This window comes from Oculina patagonica, chromosome 4 (assembly GCF_052425735.1).
Source record: "Oculina patagonica isolate OP01 chromosome 4, crgOcupat, whole genome shotgun sequence".
Lineage (NCBI taxonomy): Eukaryota > Metazoa > Cnidaria > Anthozoa > Scleractinia > Oculinidae > Oculina > Oculina patagonica.
Genome location: NC_135761.1, coordinates 32117702 through 32140414, shown reverse-complemented (window position 1 = coordinate 32140414; position 22713 = coordinate 32117702). Strand labels below are relative to the sequence as shown.

The 22713-nt window shown below is 38.4% G+C and overlaps 2 protein-coding genes across 2 annotated transcripts; both read left to right on the top strand.

Moving 5' to 3' along the window:
* Positions 1-11264: 11264 nt before the first annotated feature.
* LOC144652286 (uncharacterized) lies at positions 11265-22713 on the top strand. Its single transcript, XM_078512325.1, has 3 exons — positions 11265-11792; positions 19318-19640; positions 20124-22713. The coding sequence occupies exons 1-3, from the start codon at positions 11452-11454 to the stop codon at positions 20534-20536; spliced, it is 1077 nt and encodes a 358-aa protein (XP_078368451.1). The 5' UTR covers positions 11265-11451; the 3' UTR covers positions 20537-22713.
* On the top strand, positions 15183-18858 carry LOC144652241 (uncharacterized). Its single transcript, XM_078512261.1, has one exon. The coding sequence runs from the start codon at positions 15197-15199 to the stop codon at positions 18701-18703; it is 3507 nt and encodes a 1168-aa protein (XP_078368387.1). The 5' UTR covers positions 15183-15196; the 3' UTR covers positions 18704-18858.

Here is a 22713-nt window from a genome sequence, read left to right as displayed (position 1 = left end):
GTAGAAGATGATGATGTTGCCAGATAGGTCAGTGCAACCACACACTGAGCCAGACCGTTTGTATGCATTCAACACTGCAGAAGGTACACATGTTCGAAATGTTATTACTTTGATGTACAGAGAGCACATTCCTCATTGACTTGTGTTGCACCCTTAACGGAATGATCAACACAGCAAATTATCTGCTTACCTGGAATCAAGGGCATATGTTGTTAATGTTGCATTGAACTGTTTAACATAACCAAGTATTGAGCACAAAAGTGTTATGTGGCAATACCACCATCAACGACAAAGGCTCTTTTCTTCTTTATTTTTTTTCTAATACAAATTAGCCCCTCATAATAGATGTTATACAAAAAAACAAAGGCAATTTATAAATAGTAATATAGTATTGTTTGTACATTTTTGGAGTTATCTGTCCACCACATTATTTTTGTTTCAATTTTGTGGAGGTGTCATCGAATATAAATAAACATTAAACAGTCTCCAACGTGTATTTCTTGCATTGGTGAGTGAAGTTTTACTCTTTAATAGCCACCTCCCCAACTAAAATGTTATGTTACAAAAATATATATGTGGTGTGGAGAAAACTAGTACAAATAGAGCCTGTTAGGTCTATAACTTGAACGGCCGTGCCACAATTTACTTAATATACACTGTACATGTGTGTTGGATTTTTGAATAGTACCTCTGTGTTTGAAACAAAAATGTTAACAGATTTCTGTTTACCAAGAAGACAAACAGCCTTTGTAATAAGCTTTTAATATGAAAAAGTGGTTCTTTCTTTATCATCTTCATGTAGTATTTTATGGCTTGCACTCAGGAGAGATGCAAAACCTCAAAAGAAAAAGGGAAACAGAAGCGAAGGGAAAGAGAAGAAAATAAAAGCAATGAAGAAGAGATCAAGGTACAAACACAATAAGCATTCATTCATACCATCAAACCTAATACCAGTACATAAAGTGCATACATGAAAATAGTTGATTAAGTTTTTTTTAAAACAAGAAAAAAGAAAAAGAAATTGCTAAAAAGGATTTGAAAAACATATTCTATATTTGCAAATAATTGAATCTTTTTTTAAAAAAATACTTGATTGTCTGCTTGTTAGATAAGAGAGGCAAGGAAAGCAAGAGTGACGTCACCGCCACCACCTGATGATGCATACATAAAAATAATTCTACTCCTGGAAAATGGATTAAAAATTGGAAGGAAATTTAGGCCTAGTGCCACATTTCAGGTACATTTGCTGTTTGCACATATGTGAGATTATTATAATTTATAAGAGAGTGTAATGGGCCGAGTCCCTAGAGGCAAAGAGAACATTTAAATACGCCCTTTGGCGGCGGTAAGCTTACAAACATTGAGTTAACCGGTAGATCAAGTACAAGAGTAAAAGTTCAAGGACATTTTTCAAGGAACATTAACGGGAGTGGCAAATAGAATTGTAAGTAGTGTATTACATTATTACAATAACGTTATACTGTCGAGGTTAGGATTTTTGAGAGCTATTCGGCACAAATTAAGTTATATTTTTGTTCTTATTTATAGTTTGACTACATTATATTGTGAATTGCGTACGAAGACAATCACGATCCAGTACAGAAATTAAAGTCACCGTTTCCCGTAAAGCTGTGGCGTTGCTACTTATGTCTCATCACTTCGAACGACACATTGTTCAAAACATTTGCACTAACAGTCTTTAAGTAACCCAAACAAGTGTTACCAAAATCATTGGATTTCTAATTATTTGAAAGCTTTGAAATTTGCAGTTAATCAAAGAGATCTTTCCACCACATAGTATTAACAGTTTAAAGGTCACAATTCTTAAACATTGAAGCCAAATTGTTTTATAAGATGTTTTATCCTGGCTGCAGCCCCTGTTTATTTTCACGAAATGCACCTTGATTACTGCATTAGGTTAGCCAAAATATTTCATTTAAATGAAATGTCATATTTATATATATTCTCTTTGTTTATGACAGGAAGTGTATGACTGGGCAGAGGCACAGGACAGTGTGTCTCTTCACTTCACTATCCAAAGGAGAGAAGAAGTGGTGAGGCACACTGATCCCTTGCAAAGGCACGAAATGCTACATTTAGTAAAAAGAGTAAGTATTTTATTATTATTCTCATGCCTTTACCTAAATGCATGTGTAGCCACGGAGCCCCTTATTATTCGTTTTTATTTGTCGAGTCCTTTGTTTCCGTTTTTGTCGCGCATATTTTCTTGTAATTAGCTTTGTTAGTTATTTTTAGGTGACGTTACTTGTTATATTTTCGTGTGCATTTTTTATCGGCCATTTCTATTGTTTCGCTTAGCGTTTTCTGCGGTGTTTTTTAAGTTTTCGTTGTCAGTATGTTAAAGTCGCCGAAGTGTTTGCACAAATCTTGTAAGTTTCGTATTTTTTCCATTATTTTTTCGCTTTCTGTTTTAGTTTTCCGTTTGTTTCTTTCGATGTAAGTTTAGTTTGTCTGTTTGTTTGTTATTTCAGCAAATCGCTGGTTAAAGTGCGTATTTTGAAGTCGTGCGTGTGGTTTGATTACAGCATGCTACCAGGAGTAGACGTTTAATAAGTTCTCTAATTAACAAAATCCTTATAAATCATTTTCTGCACTTGAAATTACTCTTTCCTAAACTGACTTGTGTTTAACTTGCTTTCTTGAAATTTCTGTTAGAGGAAAATGAGATAAGAACAATGCTCCAGTCACAGGTAGGGAAACTTTATTTATGGATAGTCTTTGATACTGGGTAGTCTGTAGTAAGTGCAGTTTTTTGGTTTTAAGTTCATGCTACTCGTCGTAATATAAAGTTAAATTTATAAGGTAAACATGTAAGAAAAAGGTTAAAAAAAAAAGTAAGAAAAAAGTGCTGATTAAGTTTAAGAGTATTTCATCTATCAAGGGTAATGTGTTATTAAATTAAAAACATTAAAGAGTGTACCATTTCACACAGTCAATATCAGAAGGAGGAAAATGGCCGCGTTCCACCCAGTGCACCTGGTAATGTCCTCAGCACTGGCCATGTTCCATCCAGTGCACCTGGTAATGTCCTCAGCACTGGCCGCGTTCCACCCAGTGCACCTGGTAATGTCCTCAGCACTGGCCGCGTTCCACCCAGTGCACCTGGTAATGTCCTCAGCACTGGCCATGTTCCATCCAGTGCACCTGGTAATGTCCTCAGCACTGGCCATGTTCCATCCAGTGCACATGGTAATGTCCTCAGCACTGGCCATGTTCCATCCAGTGCACCTGGTAATGTCCTCAGCACTGGCCGCGTTCCACCCATCCCTGTTCCTCCCCCCCTCGCCTCCCCTTCCTCCCCCCTCTCAGGTTGCCTCGGTCGCTGCTGCATCAGTGCATGGTTCTTGATTTCATATATTAATGTCCTCAGTGGTTCCATCAGTGCACTGGTAATTCCTGATGGCCATTTTCCATCCAGTGCACCTGGTAATATCCTCAGCACTGGCCGCATTCCATCCAGTGCACCTGGTAATGTCCTCAGCACTGGTCATGTCCCATCCAGTGCACCTGGTAATGTCCTCAGCACTGGCCATGTTCCATCCAGTGCACCTGGTAATGTCCTCAACACTGGCCATGTTCCACCCAGTGCACCTGGAAATGTCCTCAGCATTACATAATAATTGCACCATTGTCTAAAACCCTTTTGGTGGTTAAAAGACGCAGAATCGTTTTTTTTTTATTTGAATTTTGGGCTTTTGATTTTTCAATTTTTGTGCTTCCAAATTTCCTCCCGGCGCATTTTTCTTAAGCGCAAAGTCTGCTGGGAGATTATGACGTCAGTGCATTGTTGACTTTCCAAAACGAAACTAAGTGTTTTATTGTATTTTAAGTATTTTATTGTATTTTTATTGTATTCTTTATCTTAATAAAGTATTTTATTGTAAATAATATCGTATTTAAGCATTTTATTGTAAATAATATATTTTTAGCATTGTAATTATTTTAAGCTGAGGGCCCCAAGTTTATTAGTAACTTAAGTTACTGTCACGGGTCACGCTCATTAAATAAAGTCTCTCACTCACTCATGGCGCCTTCACTTAACATAGTTCAAAAGTGTGTAAAAAAGGTAAACAAATAAAATCTAGCCTATTTACCATCGTTGGAGGAACTTGAAATGCCACATTCCTGCACATATGGTTACAATAACCAATCTAAAAACAAAAGGATACAGGACAGTACGAAAGAAAAGTCACTTTCTTTTCATCGGATTCCAACGGATCAGGAAATGTGAAAGAAGTAGATCATCACTATTGGCCATCCAACAGACAACTTAACGAGATTTCCACATCTGTGCTCCGAACATTTCCATCTTAGCTGTTTCGATGGAAGCGTTGTACTTCAAAATAAATTAGTAGGGGGACAAAACGAAAGCTGAAAACAGTTGCAGTGCCTTCGATCTTTTCGCACAGGCCGGCATCAAAAGTACATACAGCCAGTGTGGCTAGAGAGGCTAAACAGAGCCCTCAAGCGGCGAGAATAACGAAACTATACTATAAACTGAACAAGATCTTTATGGAGTAAAATGCTTGCCTGTTGTTACATGTTAACAAGCGAAGCTAAAAACAGATTGATATTAAAAATTTAATTTCATTTTATTTTAGGTGTAGACTGGAGTTTGGATCGAAAATTAAACATATCAAAACATTCAAGGATTTGAAAGATAACATAGATTTATTCACAATCCAAGAGATAGGCGCTACATTCTGGCTATGTGCGGCCTAAAGTCGGTCGCTAGGCTGGCACTTTAAGCCGCCATATTGAATTCATTGTGTGACACAACCAAAAATTTATTTGAGTATGCTTTTGCTGTTGAAAAGCTTTTCTACATCTTGGAAGGTGCAAGTTCAAGTCCGCTGTTCCTTTCCTGTGAAATAGTCTGCAACATACTCTACCAAGCAAGCTATAATGATGATCATTATATTGGATGAACATGATTTACAAAGCTGCATTGTGTTACACTATCAATCATTGTGAAATATCAACTGTAGGCCGAAATCAGTCGTTCAAAGCAATTTACCCGTCTTGAATTAAAAAGTGATGGCAGAAATAAACTTAACTTATGTCCTTTGTGTGGTTTGTTGGTATTTTGGCTCCATTTAATGGCTATATCGTGGTTTATTTCGTTTCTGGGACTCGTGACGTGATATTTACACATCGCTGCAAGAATTTGCCACCCAGCATTAGATTCTTCAGAGATCCTGCTAAAGCTAGCAGAAACGATTCCCCGCCTCAGAACCTCAGGAAGCGCCAAAGAAACAAGCACAAAGGGAAAGAAACCCCGTGGGAAGTAAGCAAAGGAAGCCAATCAGGTGCACGCACAAATGTGCAACAAAGCCATGCGCATGATGGATAAAACTAATTCTCTCTTAGAAAAATTTGATGATATGGACAGCGACTGACTTTGCAGTGGTAGAGCTGTGCACTTTAGAAGAACTAAGTGACTAAAAATGTGCACAGCATGCAGCTCAAAATATTTGTATGACAGAAAGTAGCCTAAGTGATCAAGTAAAATGGTATCGAATACATCGAAAAAATCAAAATTTAAAACTGGCCAGAAGTTGGTTGCTGATATTGTGTTCAGAGCGTGGATTTAAATATTAGCATTAGTTTAGAAATCTTCAGTTTCAATATTGTTTATTATGTCAAAACGATTTTAAATAGCCTGTTTTGTGAATGAAGACTTTCACAGTTTCATCTAAAAGTAGCACGCTTAGTAGAGATAGAGATACATACATTTATAACATAACTCATTGTAGATGCCGGAGCGGCTGAATTACAACTTAGTCACTAACAATAGGTTATTATCATATGGAATGTGCTTATGCAAAACATCTCTATTTAACATGTAATTTTTAAAATATGAAGATACTGGTAAGGGGTATCCAGGTAATGTACATGTTACTTTGTTTATTAGAGTGATTTCAATCCATCAATATAAAGACACGTAGGCAAATGGTAAGTAGAAATTTTAGTCTTTACGTTCACAAAAAGGTGAGTACTGTATGTTCGTATCCCACTATGTCTTGTGCGATGCCTTAAGAGATCTTAAAGTAAATAACTTGACTTGCAATTTTGTCTTTTTTTTTCTCCAGGAAACGTTCAACTTCGCATAAACCGACAAGGCGGTTGTTATGACTGTGGACAGGTGTACCCTGATGTTATAAGAGAGAGGCTATTAGACTTAGCACATACAGGTGCAAGCCAACGTCAGATTGCAACAGACCTCCGAATTAGCCAGGGCTAGGTCCAAAAACAACCGACAGCAGTGAACAGAGAGGTGGAAATGGCAGATTGGTCTCGTATTAGTTCTTTTCAAAAGTTCTATTACAAGCCTGTTTTGTAGACCAGTTATGGTCACCCTTTATTGAAGTATCTTTCAAGGTACCCTTAACCCTTAGATGGTTACTCTGTATTTAAAGACTTTTCATGTTGCAGTTTATGCTCTGTACTAAAGTAACTTTCACGTTAGTCTTGACCCTTAGATGGCTACTCTGCAGGGCTTGACACTAACACTCTCCCGATTTCCACTGGAAAGTAAATTTTCTATTTGGAAAGTAAAAAAACGAAAATGAACCAAAATACTTACCTGATCTGGAAAGTAAATTTTAGGCTTTACTGGAAAGCAAATTTTATGCTTAAAAGGCTTAAATGGAAAAAAGCGTGTAAAAATTATGATAATGATAAAAAATAGCCAAATGACAATGACAACTCGCCTTAAAAAGACAAATTTTACGCTATTTTCGCATTCTTCGCCATATTGGATCAAGAGAACTCCCGGGGAGGTCTGGGTACTATAAACACACGTGTTATGGTGCAATATTGAAGTACGCCATTTTGGATTCCTCTTCTGTTGCGAAGGTATGTAGGTAACAAAATCTTTCCAGGGAAATGAGTCTGTTTTAGTTTGGTTTTTCTCAACGTAGTGGTGATGTTGGAGAAAAAGAAGGCGAAAAAGAAAAAGTTGACGAAGGACAAACGGGAGAAAGCACTTCAGATGTACGCGTTGCTTTCCAATGTCCTTATGTTGGTTGAAATTACACTGATTCTACCGCTGTCAACAGCATTTTGTGAGCAAGGTTTTTCAGTAATGGGGAAAATAAAGTCAGACTGGAAATCATGCTTGTCAGTTGAAGTATTAGACTGTCTCATGAGGATTCGTATTGAAGGGACTAGTGTGGCTGAGTTTAACCCTCAACCTGGAGTGCAGTTTTGGTGGGATAGTGGAACGAGGATGAGACGTCCAACTTTTAACGACTAAAACAATGCCATGAGACACATAGTAAGATTTTTTTAATATTAATTAAACATGGTAAGCAACTTTGAACTGTCATCCATTTTGGAAAGTAAAATTTTGAGATGTTAAGTAAAATTTGAAGTCTTCTTTCCAAAATGGAAAGTCGCGTAAAAAGTTAGTGTCGAGCCCTGCTCTGTATCAAATCCTTTTGCAGTTTATGGTCTGTATTGAAGAAACTTCCAAGTTATCGTTAGATGGTGACTCTAATAAAATACCTTTCTTGTTGTACTTTATGCTGTGCAATATTTTTACTTTTGTCATTCACAGCACCTCGTCTGCACCCTACATGTATGTGTCAGGGCGTTGAACTGTACCTGATGTTTTCTCATATATTTTGAATAGAGTTTGTGTAATATAACCCTAATAAGTATAATTTCAGAGTTGAACAGAGAGTTTTGTGCAAGCTGATTGGTCTAGCGACTCGGACTATGACACTATATTCACCAAATAGTGCAGTGAATATAAATCCTGTTGTTTTGCACTGAGCAAAACGGCGGGTGTAGCCGAATTTGTAGAAGTAACAGAAGAGGAAATTAGAAAGTTACAAGAAAATGCAGTTCCAAAAAATACGAAAACGCAACAAAATACGGATTTAAGCTCTTTCAAGGTAAGACAGCTTCTTTTGTGTAGTTAAATTTATTTATATCAAACTCCAAAGTTTGCGACAAGAATTTTAAACACGAAGTGTTACAACATTTTGTTTACAGAATGGTTTGCACAGCAAAGTAAATTAAATACACAGTTCGAGCAAATGGAAATACAGGAGATGAACAGATGCTTGTCTAAATTTTATCTGTCGGCAAAAAATGATGAAAAAACCCCTTAATGTCTGTCAGAGCCACCTTGAACGCCAAATTACCGTTGTAATTTGGGTAAAAGAGGCAGAGAAAACCAAGGCCTAATGAAGAAGGCAATGCTCCCTTATTGTTGTACAGCTTCTGGTGAGCATTCTTCATAGTGAATAAAGACGAACCGGGAGCGGTGCTTTCCACAAAGAACCACACAGGCGGCCTTGACATACAAATCCTTCATGAAAGCAAACAACAAAATCCTCTACGTCCACCAACAAAGCAATCACCCACCCGCTCTACTGAAGAACATCCCAGAAAACATCAACAAACAACCAACCAGCATCTCATCTTATCAGCTTGCATACAACCCACAGCCAAAGCACAACAGAAATTCCAAAGAAAAATCATATTGTACAACCCCCCATGGAACACCAACGTAAAAACTAACTGGGAGGGAAGTTCCTAAACATGATTGACAGATATTTCCCAAACGGACACCGTCTACACAAGTTCTTCAACAAACACACACTGAAGCTAAGCTGCTCATGTATGCCTAACATGAAGAGTATTATCTCGTCGCACAACAAAGCGGTACTATCAGATTACCATCAGTCACAAACACGCACATGCGACAAAAAATACAACTGTAGAAAAAAGATCAATGCCCACTGGACGGAAAATGCCTGGCACAAAATGTAGTTTACCAAGCCCTTTATCATTAACTATTTATGTAAAGGAGTTTAATGCTATCGCGCTGGTTTAATTTAAACGCACAAAATGCTTAACTCAAACTTGTCGCCATTGTTAGTTTATTAAGCGCGTGCTCTAGATATAAGTTTAAATTTGTAGCATTACTTGGAATGGGGTGTAATGCAATTTTCAGCTATTCACCCTGATGAAGGCTGGTAAACTGGTCCAAATATAGGTGATCATGAAAAAGTGTGTCAAAACTTCATTTGTGTTTATCTGTTCTGTATATGTATATATACAAAAAACAGTTGTCCATGTTCTCGAAGTTACTCTTGACCTAAATAGTGAAAAATTCAAACCCTACTCAAAGCCAACGAACACGCCCCTATATGTACACAGCAAATCGAACCCTCCATTTAGCATAATAAAAAAAACATTCCTGGATCCATGAACAGAAGACTTTCAGAAATATCGTCCGACGAACAAGTCTTCAATGAGGCAGCAACACCATACCAAGATGTTAGTAAATTTAGGGCAAGGACTAAGTGCGGCTTAGTTTCAAAATAAGTGTGTAGACAATAAATGCGTGCGCACTGTACTTTGTGAAATTTTAAATGTTTTAAACCGTTTCCATAACACGATCATATTGTTGATGTAGACCCTGACGTTTCAGTGTGAAAAGAAGTTTAACTATGAGTGGGTCATCATTTCGGTGGCCTACAAAACAGTTCTGTATTAAACATCCAATGCATTCAAAATCTGAGTAGTCCCTTCACTGCAAGTAGAGCACTGTCATGGCTTCATTGGTGAACATTTAACAGAGTTATTTATATAATGTATGTATATGTATTTAGCACCATTTAAATTCTGCTGCAACAATGGGGCAAACCAGGCAGAGATGGTAATGGGAGGGTGTTTCAAATGTTCTACTGGATGTGATCTTTGCAAAAAAAATTTATTCAAGATTCTAATTTAAAAGCTTTTCCATAGGCCGAGTTTACAAGATAAATCAAAAATTGTCTTGCACTTCTAGAAACGTTGTTTACTTGGCCTTGTGCAATAAATGCAAATTGCAGTATGTAGAATCAACTACAGCAGAATTTAAAGTACGTTTTCGCAATCATAAATCCTCCATGCTTACTAACAAAAAGACATGTGTACATGGAATTTCTGAAATCAGCTTTATTGTCATTGAGTAAATTACTAGCCAGGGGCACACTGCTTACATTGACAAGTTGTTACTTCCAAGAAAGGCCTATTGGACCTTGCAGCTATTCACACTCTACCCTCATGGTCTCAATAAAAGACACGAATTTAGTTCAAACATTGCGTCCGTCCTTATTTGGCCACTATTATACAAATGTACACCTAGAAATTAAGGCATCTGCAAATATATTGTTGTAATTTTATCACCTGCACGTTCTTGGAAGTCATCATTAACTTGTTATGTAATCTATTATTAAAGTTTGTATAGTATTATGTAATTATTATTTTTTAATCCAGTACATATACATGCGAATCTGTAAACCTTTTAGCATTTTTAACTTTTTATTTTTTAACTTGTAAATAGTAGTGTTCCACTCTGAAGAAGGCCGAAAAGACGACAACGCTTTACTGTACACTCAACTAAAATTTACATTGAAAGCACAGTATCTTCTTTGATCCTCCTACTGGAAGTCATCGTTTGGCAAACCATATTATTCTGCTTATATATATTGTTTGTGTATGGAATCAAGAAGCATGTCAAATGTGAAAAAGGTTTATCATTTTGAAACGTCTTAATTTATTTTTTTTGTCATGTAAAAGCATCTGTTAACGCCAGAATAGGAGCCATGAGGATGAACATGCTGTTCCGTTCAATTAATGGGGATGCGTTTTTCCCATTAGAATGGTGGCCTGAAGTTTTGAGGTTGGCGTTTTTCGTTATAGCCAATCAAATAACGATGAAATGTTTATATCATTTGTATCCATAGTAACCTATTCACATTGACATTTTAAGATTGTGCAGCAGAGACTACAGCTGTTCCGTAATGGGGATGCGTTTTTCCCATTAGAATGGTGGCCTGAAGATTTGAGGTTGGCGTTTTTCGTTATAGCCAATCAAATAACGATGAAATGTTTATATCATTTGTATCCATAGTAACCTATTCACATTGACATTTTAAGATTGTGCTTCGTGGTGTTTAATGTATTTCTACCAAGATGGCAACATTGGATGACTACAGAAGTACGCTACGTTATCTTTCGAAACTGGAGGTTGTTCAGCAGAGGCTACAGCTGTTCCGTAATGGGGATGCATTTTTCCCATTAGAATGGTGGCCCGAAGTTTTGAGGTTGGCGTTTCGGAAAAAGCGGGTCAGTGACACTGACATGTTTAAAGTAGTGCTCTTTTTTGGGGGGGAATGACTGTTCGCCATAATTATTCAAAAAAAAGGATCATGTTGCGCCAGTCTTGGGCCAGCAATAGAGACCTTAAGCATCGAGAACGTTGGACGTCACGGACGTTCGGCCGCGAGCTACAGGCCCTGGGTCGAGTACGTCACAACGTCCGTCACGTAATCACGACTAATTACGTTAAGCAAATGTTGCAGACGTCAGTCGACCGTAAAATGTAAACACGGTTGTTATTTCCAGTTGTTTCAGTGTCTTTTGATCATGTGCAGCTTAAAGAAAACTCGAGAGATGCTGCTGCTATCGTTAAGTCATCATTTTATTTCTGAAGAAGAATTTATTTTGTTGTACGACGCTAGTTTCTCGAAAAATCCAACATTCCCGCACAGTGATTACGATCGATTTCACCTGGATGCGATGGACGAAATCGAGTGTTTCCACGAATTTCGAGTTAGAAAAATGGACATTCCACGTCTTGCAGATGCTCTTGGACTGCCCGAGGGTTTGTCATGTCATCAGAGAACGAGAGCAGACCGGATTGAAGGGTTGTGCATGGTCTTGCGACGGTTCGCGTACCCGTGCCGTTTAAGTGACATGATACACAGGTAGGGGTATTGCATTGTAAATTCGAGATATATTGCGAGACATTTATTTAAAAAGTGGAGACCAAGACTTCAGCGTTTCTATCAAATCCGAGGACCAGACTTTCCCTCTTTAAAGTCCGAGCCCGAAACCTTTTTAATAGTTAGACTTATAGCCACAATAAAATATATTTATGCAGGAATACAGAAAAAAGGGTGATTGCAAACTGAAAAGAATAAATTACAATAGCAAATCACTAAAAATATTACAATAAAATAATCAAAATATAATACAGAAATAATAGTACAACTAGAGTCTTGCAAATGATCATTCACTAAATTCCTACAAAGTATTGCATGACAAAACAATAAACATTGCATGACACTAAGTAAAGTATTAATCCTCTTATCCAGAAATAAACTAATCTTGATGGCGATTTAAATGATTCTTAGACACAAAACTGAGAAAAACTGTAAACTTGTTACTTTGTGACAGGACAACATCTGTCATCATAGCTGCATTAAACAAAGCTAGACTAACAGTGAAATATCTAATTTCAACAATGAACTCTTGCAGTATTGTGTAACAAAATGAGTTTCATGTAAATACAATGTTTTGGAAACTACATATACAATGTTCTGGATACAATTTGGATATGAATCAACAGAGGATTCAAGCAAAGACTAGACAATTGGCTTAAGATAAGTACATGTTGACTGTAGTATTGAACTTAAATCTAAACTGTAAACATAATGACAAGGTCAAATGTGACATACCAAAATCCTGAGTGAAATGAATCACTGACTTAGGTCACAAGGAATAGTATTGTACTTGACCAAAGGGTCTTCAGCTTGTAAGTGCAGGTCTTGAACACTTTGTGTTACAGCCCGCTACACCCGCAGGGGTAGACTTTGTAGGAAACCCGAAAAACTTGACTTGTAATTGTACCCCCGTGGGTACCCTACAGCGAGCGTCACGTGACTCGCATCGTGTTCGCTGTGCTCAAAGTTGTAAGTCCATGCACAGAATCGAAGCTGTGAAACAAAGATTGTTTGTACACCAGAAGCCGTGAATAAAGACGTTGAGTTTAACAAAACATAATGGTCCTTCGAGCTGTGGATTTAGAAGATCGCAAGAACATTTTGCTGTGGATTGACTGACTTCTGTGAGACTTCGTGCAGTCAACACTCGAAACCACGTGGGCGACAAGATGGCCGCCAGTGGAAGTGACAGTGATATCGAAGACGAGCTATCTCGAAAATCAGTGGAGCAACTACGTGGATTACTCAAAGAAAAGGGATTATCGACAGCTGGAAAGAAAAAGGTCTTGATTCAGAGGTTAGTAAACGCATATTATGAGTCAAAGACTGCTGTGAAATCAGAGCTGTCAGAATCACACGAAGATTTGAATTTCGCTAAACTTAGCAAAGAACTTCCTCCATCCGTTAGCAAGGAACAGTCGAAGGAAATTACTTCGATTCGACGTAAAGCGAAAGTATTGCAGGGGGATATTGAGGCCTTAATTCGTGATATTTCAAATCTGAGCGAAAGTGAAGGCAATAAGGTCAAGATACAGATTAGAATCGAGAGATTGACAGAGTTTCGCATGGCATATCTTTAGTTGAGAGATCGTATAATTTCACTACTCTCAGACGAGGAAATTGACGATGAGCTAAGCTGTTGGAGGGAATTCTTGGATATGATAGATCGAGCTGTTGATGCTGCCCATGAATACTTAAATAAGGAGTCCAATTCAAATGAACAGTCCTCAAAAGGGAGTGTACAAAAGGACAGTCACCAATCATCTAATCTTAAACTGCCTAGAATTGAGTTGCCCAAGTTTAATGGTGATGTGTTGAAATTTCAAAACTTCTGGGATCAGTTTGAAGCTGCAGTGCATGACAATGATGATTTGCCCAATGTCCAGAAATTCACTTACCTGCGTTCAGTGCTGACTGGCATTGCTTTGCAATCAATTGAAGGGTTTGAAGTTACTGGGGCGAACTATCAACCGGCAGTAGAATGTCTCAAGCATAGGCATGGAAGAAAACGTGTGGTAACCTCATCCCTTGTCAAATCAGTCATCAAGATGAATGCAAAATCTGTTGTAACTGCAGCATCCCTTCGAGATCTTTATGACACTTTAAAGAACCGAACTAGGGCTTTAGAAGCTCTGGGAGAAAACCCAGTGAGTCATGGTTGTATTTTGTTGCCAATGTTTGAGACCAAGTTGCCATCAGAGTTACTAGAAAAGTGGGAATTGGAGCTTGCAGACACCCCTGAAGATGAGATTGGTCTTGAATTGTTCTTTAAGTTCCTCAATCGACAAGTTGTATCCAAAGAGGCAGGAGAGAGGAACCTAGAACCAAATCTTAGCCCAAAAGGTCGTAGTCCAAATAAGGAAAGAGACAAAGCAAGAAAGCCACCGTTCATTCCAGCGAGTGACCGAGAACAAGTGTCAACTGCATCTGCTTTGTTCAGTGAGGCAAAACCACCAACAATTCCAAGTTGTAGATTTTGCAAAGCAAATCATGGGTCACTTAACTGCCCAGTGTTTAATGGCAAACCAGTAGATGAAAGATGGAAATTAGTTCAAGAAAACAAGTTGTGTTTCAATTGTCTAAAGCCTACCAACAGCAAGCATTTCTCTAAAATCTGTCGTCACCCCAAGTGTTCTGTTGTAAATTGCGGTCAACGTCATCACAAGTTACTGCATAGTCAGCCTTTCGTCGCAAGAACTGAGAATCCTAACAATACCACATTGACTGGATTGGCTGCTTCAAAACCCTCTTCATCTATGAAGGAGACACTTCTTCAGACAGCGTTAGCTAAGCTATCAGTGAATGGCCAAGAAGTTACAGTTCGTGTTCTACTTGACTCTGGCAGTCAACGGTCGTACATCCGAAAGAACATTGCAGAATCCATTGGTCTGCAAGGCCCCTCAGAATTATTAAAAGTTGCAACCCTGGGAGGAGACACAAGTGAAACCAAGAGATTTCAAAGAGTGCGATTTGCTCTTTCGCCAATTCAGGGACATCCAACAGGAACTGTGGAAATGGAAGCTCTTACTATACCCAAGATTTGTAATCCCTTGGGACCTGTCAAGTTGAATCTTAAGAACAATCCTCACCTGCAAGGTTTGACTTTTGCAGACTCCTACCCACGCAATTCAGTTCAAGTAGATGTTCTTATCGGTGCAGATCACTACTACTCTTTCGTAACTGGAATTTGTAAGAAAGGAGAAACCCCTGAATCATTGGTAGCTGTAGAATCTCACCTTGGATGGATACTTACAGGACCTGTAGACAGTTCTTCAGAGCACACCTCATCCATGCTAACAATAGTAGAGAATAAAGAGATCACCACAAGTCTGAAAAGATTTTGGGAACTAGAAGCAATTGGCATAACTGAAACTGTGAATCCAACTATGTCACAAGAAGAAGAGTATGCAGTCACTGACTTCAATGATGGACTTAACTTTGATGGAAGAAACTACGAAGTTCGATTGCCATGGAAGAAAGATCGTCCAAAACTTGAGAACAATTATGCGCACGCTGTGAAACGACTTGAAAGTATCGAAAGGAAGCTAAAACGAGACCCTGAGAAAGCTGAAGCATACACCACTGCAATCAACCAGTATGTAGAGAAAGGCTTTGCAGAGGAAGTAACTGACTTGAGCAGTGAAGATGGAACTGTCCGATACTTACCGCACCATGCTGTTTTCCGTGCTGACAGAAAGACCACAAAGTGTAGAATCGTATTTGATGCTTCTGCCCGAGAGCAAGACAGTGCATCTCTCAATGAGTGTGTCCTTCCTGGTCCTGCACTACAACCAAACCTTGCATCTGTCCTGATTCGTTTTCGTACGCACAGAGTTGGCATGATAGCAGATGTAGAGAAGATGTATCTTCAGATTAAACTTGCACCAAAGGATCAAGACGTTCACCGGTACTTGTGGAGGGATCTAAGGACAGATGAAGTACCTAAAGTTTACAGAATGCGAAGATTGACATTTGGAGTGAACTCTAGTCCATTTCTTGCCATCGCAACAGTGCATGCTCATGCCAATAAGTATGCAGAGACATTCCCTAATGCTGTGTGGGAAATTCTACATAACATGTATGTAGATGATTGCTTAACAGGAGCCGACACAGACAACTCTGCAATGAAGCTTCAACAAGAGATGTCAGAAATCATGATGACAGCAGCATTTAACTTGACGAAATGGGCTAGCAACTCAGAGCTCGTAATGGATAGCATAGACCCAGAGAAAAGAGCATCATCGCCACTAGTGAAGTTTGATTCATGTGAACCACTCAAAGCACTTGGTGTTTCATGGGACTTGACATCTGATTGCTTCAGATTCATTGCACCAAACGAAATGGTTTCATCCCATGATCCAATGACAAAGAGAAGTCTTTTAAGTTTAGCATCCAAAGTGTTTGACCCAATGGGACTGATTTCGCCTGCCACTGTGAAAGCAAAGATCCTTTTCCAAGAGCTCTGGCGGAGAGGATTAGAGTGGGATGACCCATTGGACAGTGACATTAAAAGGGAGTGGTCATCATGGAAGTCAGAGTTGTTGCAGCTAAAGAAGGTGGCCATACCTAGATGGTTTGGAACAAGTGTCACTTCGGAGTCTACCGTCGAGCTACATGGTTTTGGAGATGCCTCCCCAAAGGCCTATGGAGCAGCAGTGTACATTCGAGTTATTGACAAGCTGGGACAAGCATCCTCTCAGCTAGTGATGTCGAAATCCAGAGTTGCACCTATCAAGGAAGTGTCACTTCCGAGATTAGAACTACTAGCAGCAGTGGTCAATGCTAGATTATTGAAGTTCGTTGTAGATACTTTGCAAATCAAGATGCACCGTGTTGTATGCTGGACAGATAGTATGGTGACACTTCACTGGATTAGAGGACGAAGCTCACAATGGAAGCCATTTATAGCAAATCGAGTATCAGAAATCCAGTCGACATGGGATCCCGAGTGTTGGCACTACTGTGCTAGCGAGGACAATCCTGCAGATCTGTTGACACGTGGATCGAATTGTGACAAGCTGATGTCAAGTGGACTTTGGTGGAATGGACCACAATGGCTGTCCTTACCTCTTGAGTATCAACCCATCCAACATCAAAGTGAAGATAGTCCACCAAAAGCCTGTGAGGAGGAAAAAAGAGTAACCCATGCTTTCACATCAGTCACAGTGAAGCCATTAATCGATATGTCTCGCTATGGAACATGGATGAAGTTGATCCGAGTAACTGCTTACGTGTTAAGAGCTGTAAAGGTGTTCAAAGCAAAATGCAAGTCTCCCGTGACTGAGCTGTCAGCTGAAGAAATTCAACAGGCAGAGTTGAAGTGCTGTATGTGGATACAACAAGATGTATATAAAGAAGACTACGAGCAGCTGAAAGCTGGAGAAGCACTGCCCAAAAGCAGCCGCCTGTTAAAGCTAGACCCTTACTATGACAGAGCTGATCAAGTAGTAAGAGTAGGTGGACGATTGCATTTCGCTGACATTCCTGAAGAAACAAAGCATCAAGTAATCCTGCCACATGGACATTCTGAAGTCGCAAAGATGATAGTAGATGTCCACAAACAGATGTTCCATGCTGGTCCAGAAACCATATTGTCAACCTTGAGACAGAGAATTTGGCTAACCCAAGGAAGACGTGAAGTCAAGCGAATAATCAGAAAATGTGTAACTTGTCAAAAGCAGCGTGTTGGCCCTTGTGATCAGAAGATGGGACTGCTTCCTGAGGAGAGAGTTACACCCTCACTACCGTTTACACACATTGGTACTGACTTCGCTGGGCCCCTTTACGTGAAAGAGGGATCAAGTGTGAAGAAAGCATACATTTGTGTATTTACCTGTGCATCGTCTCGCATGGTTCACCTAGAGCTAACAAACAGCCTGACAACAGATGAGTTCCTACAAGCCTTTAGTCGCATGACAAATCGCAGAGGTCTGTGCGATACAGTGTGGTCAGACAACGCAAAAACATTTGTAGCAGCAAGTAATGAAATCAAGAAGTTGTATGCCAACCACAAGACACAAACCCAATCTATGTGGGATGCAATGGATCTAGATCGTATCAAGTCTGAGTTAACATCAAAGGGGATCAAGTGGAAATTTATCACTGAGCGCTCGCCATGGAGAGGTGGTTGGTGGGAACGATTTTGTAGAGCAGTCAAAGAACCACTTCGTAAGGTCCTAGGAAGAGCACGTCTTACCTTCACTGAACTGAACACACTGCTTATTAAAATAGAAGGTGTCATCAACTCAAGACCTCTGACTGCAGTGAGTGATGATCACAGAGATCCATCGCCAATTACACCTGCCCATCTCGCCATTGGCAGATCACTTAACCAACTACCTGATGTTAATGAAGACAGCCTTGAGATGTCCAGTAAGAAAATTATGGAGAGGTATCTTTACGTGCAGAGATTATTTAACCACTATTGGAAGCGCTGGAAGCAAGAGTACCTGCATCAGTTGACCGTGAGAAACAAGTGGCATAAAGAAGAAGCCCCCATAAAAGTAGGAGATATTGTGCTGATCTCAGATGATAATGTGTCTCGTGGAAAATGGCCGTTGGCTATAGTTCAAGAAGTTCACCCTGGACGGGATAAACTTGTGCGAACGGCAACAGTACGAACTGAGAAGAGTGTTCTACGCAGACCGGTACAGCGTCTACACAAGTTAGAAGTAGAATCAACAGCCCCACAAGTGATTCCTGAAGAAGTTCGTTTGCATGGTGGGGAGAAGAATGAAACAAACATTGTTCATAGTGAAACTAGTACTGTTCCTGTTAGTAAGCCAAATCGCAGTGTTGTCCTCTCCGATAGAGGACAAGGTGGGGAGAATGTTACAGCCCGCTACACCCGCAGGGGTAGACTTTGTAGGAAACCCGAAAAACTTGACTTGTAATTGTACCCCCGTGGGTACCCTACAGCGAGCGTCACGTGACTCGCATCGTGTTCGCTGTGCTCAAAGTTGTAAGTCCATGCACAGAATCGAAGCTGTGAAACAAAGATTGTTTGTACACCAGAAGCCGTGAATAAAGACGTTGAGTTTAACAAAACACTTTGAACTACTGAATTAAACTAACTAACTGCACTTCTTTTATAAGGAAACAAACAATAGAAGGATATTCTTATGATTCTAATACAAGGTGTGGTGTGACATATAGGAAATTCATGATGTAAATCCTGTGTGGTTAGATTATGTGGGTTTATTCAGTAAAGAAAGGAAATAGTTTCTACTAAACTGTAATTCCAAAATTATACTAAAAATGCAATGTCACGTTTTTGTGAACCTGGTCACAGTTAATACGTAGAACCTAAAGCATTTAATGTTGCAGTTCTTCTCGTTAATTAGGTGACAGTTATTTGTTGCTGATATATTATAACATAGAAAAATCAAAAATGGACCTGTTGCTTCTTTGGGCAATTAAATTGTGAGCTTTGAGCTAATAACAGATGACATTTATGAGACTGCGAGATAAAAATTCGTGTTTGATTGTTTTTTATTTACCTTTACAGGTTTGGACGTGCTGTCCCAGAAATATGCATGATTGCGAATTGCTTCGAGAAATGGATATACGACAACCATCATACTAAACTTACTGAGTGGAATCACCAACTCCTAAACAGTGATAACCTGCAAGTCTATGCAGATGCTGTAGCTGGTAGGGGGGCAGCGCTTTCAAATTGTTTTGGATTTGTTGATGGTACCGTGCGGCCAATTTGCAGGCCAGGGGAAAATCAAAAGATGGTGTATAATGGCCACAAGCGTGTACACGCCCTCAAGTTCCAGTCAGTAACATTACCCAATGGACTGGTTGCTCACCTGTATGGCCCCGTTGGTAAGCAATAAAAACTTAAGACTTTTTACTTTTTTAAAATTGCACAGAACAATTTATTTTGTGATGTTTTGTCTGCTGTGAATTAAAAAAGTCTTGTTGTTTATTGTAATTTTTATTCAATTGACTACAGAGGGTGACTACATTTTCTAGGTATAATTTTTTTTTGTGATCACTGTTTATAAAGCCCATGTAGTTTATTTATTTATTGGTTTAGTTTTGTTTTGTAATTTCAGTTATTTTAATCTTTATTTATTCAATTTCGCACCTCCACCATTAGTATAAATTAGTTTACGTTTCGCACATAAATTTCATTGTCATAATAAATTTTCATTAATCCTTATTTTCTTTATGTTTGCCATCATCATTATTCTAATCTGCAACAAATGGAAAAATAAAAATAAAAATGAAAGCACATATTTAAATCACAACACACATGTATAACTTAATTGAATGATTTCCCTTTTTTGTTTTAAACTTAAACAGAAGGCAAAAAACATGATGCAGCAATGCTTAAAGATTCGCATTTGTTGGAAGAGATGGAAAGGGATGCTTTTAGTCCCACTGGTGAAGCTATGTGCGTGTATGGAGACCCGGCGTATCCACTCCGGATACACTTGCAGCAGCCATTTCGGCAAGTTCCCCTCACAGCTCCCATGGAACAGTTCAATAAGTCTATGAGTGCTGTGCGCTCATCTGTCGAATGGATTTTTGGGGACATTATTGGTTCATTCAAATTTCTTGACTTTAAGAAAAACCTCAAAATTGGTTTAAGTGCCGTTGGACAACAATATGTGGTGGGGACATTATTAAGGAATGCATTGACCTGCTTGTATGGAAATACAACTGCCACATTCTTCAATTTGGAGACACCTTCTCTTGAGGAATATTTTATGTAATGTAAATCACCTGGCCTCGGTTGTTCAAAGGGTGGATTAAGCACCATCAACCGGATAAATCACTATCCAGTTGAAAGTGTAGTTGAATTGTTTTACCAACACTTATCCACTGGATAGTGATTTATGCGGTGGATAGCACTGCCCACGCTTTGAACAACTGGAATGCACTGTAAGAGAACTAATTTACAGCAAAAACAGCTCAAGCGTTCCTATCAAGGGTGAATTAATGAATTCATTCATGGAAATTTGATTTCATTCTTTGTTTATTTGATGTGAATATTTCAATTGTTCAAACGGTGATTGATTCATATCTTGAATGTTGATTGGATTGTTGTCTGGCTTTATGAGAAGTGGTATTACACCCTGCGAGCAGAGCCCTTTCTTTTCCACCGATTTACTTGACAGGGCTCTGCAAGAATCGCGTCAAATCTTTCAGTGTTGAGCATGCGCGAGGCTTACGTGAGGCTAACATTTTTGTTTCGACCCCATTTTGAGCTTTGGAATGTTCATTTCAAGAATAGAATATTGAAACAAAAAATGAAATCAAATTTCTGTTAATGAATTCATTAATTCACCCTTGATAGGAACGCTTGAGCTGTTTTGGCTGTAAATACCTTAATTACATTTTCTTTGAAAATAGAGCATTTTGAATTACCAAATGTTTACCTTGTGTTTTCACGAAGAAAGTGGTCACAACAAAGCTGTACAGGTTGAAGAAGGTCTCCTCTGACTTATGGTTTCAAAAGCACTTTGAACATTTAAAGTCTTAGAGGAGATATGTTTCAAGTTCACATTAGCGAGTTAGAGATTTCAAGCGCTTTCATCACAAGTGAATTTCAGATGGTTTGGCTGATTTGCAGCAGCCATATGCATGTTCATGTTCTAAAGTTGTACACCAATATGGCATCTCCATTCAAAAATCTATAAAGTTGAGTGAAACATTTTGGAGAATAACTCAGAAATGGCATGAGACTTGGAGAGGTTTTGCCAGTGTTAGTCTATATGACATTTCATTTTCTTGGCTTCTTTCCTTGAATGGTTTCTAATTTATTTTTTATGACATGACAGTGCAAGCAAGAAATAATCTTAAAGTTGTATACTTCAAAACATGAAATCCCTTCCCAGCTTTTATGGAGTCCTGAAAGGGGGTGGGGGGGGGGGGTTGGTTGGTTATAAATCCAATTTTCCCAGCACAAATTTTGCCCAACCCCAATTTCCCAGCCTATTGTTTTTTTTTCCAATGTTAAAAAATCCCAGTTCCAGTTCTTTTGTTTTTATGTCTGTGATTACAACTCCCAGTAAGTCCAAATCATAGTATAAAAGTTCAAGGTTTTTATTTAACCATATTTAATGCAATTTACAAATTAAATGTTTTCATTTTGTTACTTTAAATGCACATTTGAATCATAACTCATTGCAATATAATTTACATTTTTGGTGTAACATTAAAAAACTTATAATGACAGCTTTTAATGATGCAAAATTGAATTTGTGATAATGACTAAAATGTGGTACATATTTAAGCATGTGGAATTAAATGTACATAGGAATAAATACTTATGAACAAAAGCATTGCAATTATGTACATATGAAAAAGTATTTTTGAACAAAAGCATTGTAATAATGTACATATCAATAAGTGTTTATGAACAAAAGCATTGTAATTATGAACATATGAATTAGTATTTTGGAACAAAAGCATTGTAATTATGTACATATAAATAAATATTCCTATACAAATGCTATCATTCAAAAAGAAATTGAGACTGAATAATTGAGAAGCACTTCTCAGAAATGTGCCTTGGAACCATGCAGTCAATTGATTTGACCATCAAGAAATTTGGCAAAAAAATATATATCATTTAACGTCAATAACTGTGGGACTGTGGTCACGCAATCTCCCAAGTTTAGGGGCTCATCATAAAAAAGGCTCAAAAGCAAATACAGTAAAAATTATCATATCAATAATTATTGGTTCACACTATGTCAAAGCTCACATTTTTTAATCAAAAGTTTGTTTCAAAGCAATGTGCTCAAATAAGACAATTTTGTGGCTTGTTATATTAAGTAATGTAAATTATAACTTACAGTACATGGCTTTAATATCTTATTAATAGTACCTGTTGAGGATATATGTAACTGTAATGTATGTATGAATAAATTTGTTTTCAAAATAT